Source organism: Sinocyclocheilus grahami, unplaced genomic scaffold, assembly GCF_001515645.1.
Source record: "Sinocyclocheilus grahami isolate Dianchi unplaced genomic scaffold, SAMN03320097.WGS_v1.1 scaffold992.1, whole genome shotgun sequence".
In the NCBI taxonomy this organism is placed as follows: domain Eukaryota; kingdom Metazoa; phylum Chordata; class Actinopteri; order Cypriniformes; family Cyprinidae; genus Sinocyclocheilus; species Sinocyclocheilus grahami.
Window position 1 is genome coordinate 781,976 of NW_015506171.1, and position 6,313 is coordinate 788,288.

The following is a 6,313-nucleotide window of genomic DNA, read 5'->3' on the forward strand; positions in this document are numbered from 1 at the left end:
ACACACATATATATATATATATATATATATATATAAACAACTAAACACACACATATATATATATATATATAAACTACTAAAAATGACTAAATCACAGAGGAAAATTACTAAAACTCACTAAATGGAAAATCTAAAAATATTAGATAGACAGGCAGGTAGATAGATAGATAGATAGACAGACAGACAGGTAGATAGACAGACAGACAGGTAGGTAGGTAGATAGATAGATAGACAGACAGATAGATAGACAGACAGGTAGGTAGGTAGATAGATAGATGTATAGATAGATAGATAGATAGATAGATAGACAGACAGACAGGTAGGTAGGTAGATAGATAGATAGATAGACAGACAGGTAGACAGGTAGGTAGATAGATAGATAGATAGATAGATAGATAGATAGATAGATAGATAGATAGATAGCTTACAAATCCATAGCCTCTGGATTTCCCCGTTTGTCTGTCAGTAATGACAACAGCTTCCTCGATTTCTCCAAACACCTCAAAGTATTTCGTGAGGCTGGAGTCGGTGGTGTGATACGGAAGACCTCCGACGAAGACCTTGGTGTATGTGGTGTCCTTCTGAGAGCTGTGCATCCTCAAACAGGGTCAAAGTTTCACCACGACTGCTTAGATCAAGAACAGCTCGTATTCCTGGAAGGCAGCAGTAACAGAGCGCGGATGATCTGATATGAGGTAGAATAAACCACAGCAAACGAGCGCAGCTGTCAGGCTACAGAACTCAACATGCCATATGGTTTTGGTGGCTCACATTCACACGCGGACAAAGACCACGCCCACAATGTCACACGCCACGCCCACTACCCAGTCTAACCACGCCCACACTAGAAATCTGACCCTTTCCCTCAATGGTTGACTACATTTAATGCTTACTCACTGTCATGTGACTAATGATTAATTTTGTAATTTAAATGCCTGAATATGTTTGGATTTTTGTTGGCGGTGTGATAATAGCTAGGACTTAATTCTTTGTCCCTCTGATTTGAAGGTAATTTTTTAAAGGAACAGTTCACTAAAAATAAATAAATGTTGTTCCAAACATTTACGCTGTTAATTTTTTTCTGTGCAACACAAAATGAGACATTATAAAGAATGCCAGTGTGCTCAGTGCTAAAAAATAGTTTTGCTTCTTAACTCTGGGCCATGGGTTTAATTCCCTGAATACAGTATGAGTTCCATTAGATAAGTGCATTTGGAAATGCATACATTTATTTTATGATTTCAGATGTGTTCCAAGGGCGTTCTTGACAGTATTCTGAGTTTCTGTTGCAGATGCCTCAATTCAACACAATGACCTAGTGACCCAGTATTGCAACATGATAATCTAGGTCAAAGGTCAAGACTCAGAGTTTGACAATTTACTGTTTGGGAAGAGATGAAATCAGCCAGTCAAACATAACAGTCAGCACAACATGCTCTAGTCAAAATGCACACATTTTTGCTTTAAAAATGTTTTGGTTGCCTTGCATTTGTCAAAATCTGAATACTTGTGGTTTGAATGCGGTTGTGCAAAGTTACAGTGTTCATTTTTTTCTAGTCAAACTACATTGTGGTTCGACATTATCAGTGTAAAATCTAACATAAAAAGTTAATCAACAAAGGCAGAGACATTGTTTATGTTTTAGTGCTATTATTATATTTTCCATACCATGATAATTGAATAGTTCGCTCAAAATTTTAGGAGCAAACCTCTCAAATCAACTGAAAAACACTCAATAATGTCATGCAAAAGAAGAACACGCACACAAAAGTGTTTGTAAACGTTCTGTATTCTACAACATCTTTGTACCAACATCTGCAGAGATGCAATATAAATACAATTCTGTACATTTTATAATATTGTAAATACTATGTTCATACATTTTATGTACAGCTCCTTGTCAAGGAGAGCAGCTGTTTTCTTTTAAGTAAGGTCTTGGGTTTTCATTTTACCGTAATGTTACCAAGGTCGTCTTTTACGCCATGATCTACACCCTTAAGGTCTGGAGACATCGATTCCACCTTCCATTTGATGTTACCGAGGTCTTCTTCTCCTACGCCATCATCTACACCCTTTAAGTAATTGGGAATCAATTCTGCCTTCCATCCAATCTTACCATGGTCTTCTTCCCCTACACTATCATATGCACCCTTAAAGTCTGTGAATTCTTGATTGACGCTCAGGATACACTTGCGGGGAAGCCAAGGGGAACAGTCCAGGTCGGTGCAGTGATGGGAACAAAGCTGAGAAGGAATGGTCTGGGCTGGACAGGATCCCGAGGCACTTCTGGAAGGATGCAACGCTCTTCCGTGCGATGCTTCCTGAGGGTCTGGAGGTTCTTTAATGTTGAGCTGGTCGCAACTATCGCTGCCGCTGAAGAGAACGTCGGACAGCGTGGCGTTCGAGGCACTATGAGAGAAGTAGCCACTTGTGCATGTGCTGGCTGTGGGACTACGGGACACTTCTTTTTCCGCAGCCCGTGTCCCTGTTAACACCCCGATCCCGGGTGCCATCTCTCCCTGCACACACATAGCCCCCTCTTGGGTCTCAAGGCTGGCGTTGTACACCTCAAAGTTGGCAAAATCCTCGAGGATGTAAGGCTTGAAGTTTTGGAGCTCCAGAGACCCGAGGCCTGGGTCGTTGGAACGGGTGAAGGCTGAATCCATGTAAGGATCCTCCTCCTCTGAATCCTGACAAATCATCAATGACCAGACAGGAAACAAACATCAAAGCAGTGACCAGGAGGGACTCTATCACCCCGTTGTAATGAAACCATGAAGTACATCTGCTACTTTATTCAGTCTTTTTGTCCACAACAGTGGATCTACACTGGAAGCATTGAAGCAACAAAATCATGATTTATAATCAAGCCGTCGTCTGATGAAATCAAATACACATAAGATAAAGATAGCTGTGCTGTGATTTCGGCTATACTTGCATATAAAATTAGAGAAGCAACAGAATATCTTTTTTAACTAAAAGCGCTGCTCCTCTCAGCTGCTCGCTGAACAGATCAGACGCAAAACCTCGCGCTCGTGCGGCAGTACCAGTGAGTCTCGGTAACTAAATAAGATTTGTCGCTAGGTACTTTTTTGGAAAAAAAAGTCGCTAAGTTGGCAACACTGTGCATCTCCATTTCTCCAACTACAGGCTAGGCAACGTGTCAAACAGAAAATGCGCAGTGCGTTAATTGCGCGTTAATAAAATTAGTGGCGTTAAAAGGAGTTTGCGTTAACTCGTTAATTTTGACAGTCCTAATATATATATATATATATATATATATATATATATATATACAATTTTAACTTTAAAAATGAGAAATAAATAACATTTTTAAAATAGTTTTAAAAATGTAATACATTTAAATTAATGTAAAGTTCAATAAATAATATAATCAATTAATTATATATTTATAGTTATATATTCATCAGCTGAAAGAGTATCGTATAGGACACTTCCAGTGCAGTCAACTCTGTTGATTATAAAAGCAGTGATAGTTTATTTGCTTTGCAACTAGCAGTGTAATATGTGAAGTGCTGCAGTCAGTGAGTTAAATGCAAGCTGAGGGATTCATGCAGTTATTCATCAGTCACATGAAGGTGATGGGATGCAATGAGATGCAAATGGTGCTAAGATGATGACGATGATGAGGCAGCATCATAAGCTTCATTCAATCAGAAAGAGTTTTAAAAGGGATGAAATGCAGAAATTCAAACCTCCTGAAAAATTGTTTGTGTAGGTAATGCATTTGGTTCTGAGAAGGAATATTTGACGTTATTTTTAAGCTAATATCAAGGAATCAGATGTGTTGTATGCTGCCAGTTACTTGTCAATAACTGCAATAACTAAATTTTATTTCTTGAAAATTCTTTGAAGTTCTTCAAAAAGGTATTTTGTAGTATCTTTTATTATTATTAGTATTATATATATTTATATGTTTTACAAATTTAAATTATATATATATATACATTATTAAAATTCCTTGTTCTTGAAAAGAATTGCAGTATCTTTTATTATTAGTTATAAAAATAAAATATTTATTATACATAATTTTTTTTTAAATTATACATATTTTTAAATATATAAAACTATATAAATTATAATAATTATATAAATGCTATAGTTTTAATTAAAATATGCTTAACGACATATTTGTAAATAATGATTATGATACGAAAACCCACATATATTTAGTGTGTAAGGAAAATATTTCTTTACTTTTTATTGTTACATGTTTTAGATTAAAAAATTTCACATTTTATTGGAAAAGGTATGAAATTTAAAAACATAGACAGGTTAAAAAAGATTTTCTATGGAAATCTTCAGTTTGAACAGGGCCCATCCTAGAACTAACTAGTATGCATCATGCGTGTGTTGACTTACAGCAGCGTGCGGCCGTGTGTGCGTGAGATCAGTGCTCAGTCTGGGCTGCCTGTGATTGGCCGAGCTGCTGATGATATCACCGCGGCCCTCACTCTGAGCCCTGGGTCTGGACCAGGGGCCGCCAGGAGCCGCAAACCAACGCATGCTCTGCAATCAGGGCACAACAGCACACTTCACACGGGCCATGCAGCACAGCCAACGGGTTACACACATGATCATGCGTGATGCAGACGAGTGAACGTGCACACAGCCACAGATTCAGCACTTTTAAAGGAACAGTTCACACAAAACATCAAGTTCATGTTGTTCTGATGCTCCTCATATTATTTTCTTGCACTGAACACAACATCAGATGTTTTGTACAATGTCAGAGCTGCTCTTTTACATACAATGCTACAAAGTATTCTTTTAAGTAGCTTTTTTTCAATTTGTTTAATTTTTAGTTTTAGTTTAATTTTACTAATATTGTTACGTGCTTTTTGTCATTTTTATAATTTTGTTTTAGTTCAGATTTAGTTTTTATTTATTTCCAGTTAGTAATGTTAATGCTTCAATTTAAACTAAATGAAAATTAGAAAAAATTTTGTTTTTTCAAATAATATATATATATATATATATATATATATATAAAAGTGTTTCAATAATATTTTTAATGAATGATAATAACCCTAACAAAACAAGCCTTACACAAGTGTCAAAACTGTAGTCTATATGATTATAATTCTTTATTTTAATTTAATAAAAAAAAAATTTAACTACATAATTTTTGTCAGGGTTATCATTCATCAAAACTAAAACTATTGATATATTAAATTAATAAATTACTAACTGGAAATAAATGAAAACTACAATGAAGCAAATCTAAAGTAAAAATAAATGAAAGCTAAATATAATAATAAAAAAAAACTAATAAAAATGACAAAAGCACATCACAAAATTACAAAAATGTACTCAAAATAAAAATTGAAAGTATAAATGCAAAAGGATAATCTTTTATTAATTATTTATCAAATAAAATGCCAAAAAACTTTATTGAAAACCCACATCTTTATAAGGTGCAAGAAAAATATTTGACTATTTTTTACTTATATTACATTTTAGACGTATCAAATCAAAATTGTAAAAAAATAAAAAATAAACAAAGATGAAGTGAATTTATATTTTTAGGTGAACTATTCCTTTAAACTCATATTTCTGGTTAACAAGTTCTGTATCATATACAGGTCAGTCCGAATACATCTGTAATAAATAAATAAATAAATACATAATCTGTGGGTGTATAAATGGACAGGCTTGAGGGACTGAGGCATGCTGGGAACAGGGTCCAAAATTAACTAATATGAGGAGAACCCACAAGCAAAAAGAAAAAAAGAAGAAAATTCACAGGCAATAAATATTCCTCAACAACTAAATATAAAAACTATATTTTGCTTTTTTTTTTTTTTATTCAAATAATACAATTTTGTTCCTTATATTTACATTTTGGTGGTTCATTTTTTTGCAGATTGATTTGTATGCCTTTGATTTGAACTGAATTAATGTCACTAGTGAGATTCAGATGATGCTTCTTACAAAGCAGGTATCATCTTAGAGATCCTGATCAAATGACCAGCTAATTGGTGATTTTTACTTGTATTTGGACCTTAATTTTGTGTTCATTTTGGACCCTGGCTTCTCTGTGGGCTGAGAGACATTTAAAAACACTTGAAGACAGGCATCAGAGCCTGAATCAATGTCAGATCATAAAATATGTGAGAATGTGGTGGGTAGAAACACAACATGAATGGTGTGTGAGAATGAAACACATAATGGGAACGAAGCATTGAGTATTTGTGTGTGTGTGTGAGGGAGAGTCTCTGTGAATGTCTCTGTGTGTGTGTTTGGGGGAGAGTCTCTGTGAGTGTCTCTGTGTGTGTGTGTGTGTGTGTGT

At 35.1% G+C, this 6,313-nt stretch overlaps 2 protein-coding genes across 3 annotated transcripts in view; both read right to left on the reverse strand.

The window, feature by feature from the left end:
• The window catches only part of LOC107565300 (RNA-binding protein 24-like), a 15,617-nt gene extending 14,835 nt beyond the window's left edge, over window positions 1-782 (reverse strand). The window contains exon 1 of one of the 2 annotated variants that reach the window (XM_016250521.1): window positions 429-782. In XM_016250521.1, the coding sequence (XP_016106007.1) occupies window positions 429-596 (168 nt within the window). In that variant the 5' untranslated portion in view covers window positions 597-782. The remainder of the gene's footprint in view (window positions 1-428) is intronic. The other variant, XM_016250520.1, reaches the window with a different exon arrangement.
• Window positions 783-1,943: 1,161 nt separating this feature from the next.
• The window catches only part of LOC107565310 (kinesin-like protein KIF13A), a gene marked incomplete at its 5' end in the record, with an annotated part of 18,921 nt that continues 14,551 nt past the window's right edge, over window positions 1,944-6,313 (reverse strand). Inside the window, 2 exons of the mRNA XM_016250531.1 lie at window positions 1,944-2,690; window positions 4,384-4,530. Of these exons, the coding sequence (XP_016106017.1) occupies window positions 1,944-2,690; window positions 4,384-4,530 (894 nt within the window). The remainder of the gene's footprint in view (window positions 2,691-4,383; window positions 4,531-6,313) is intronic.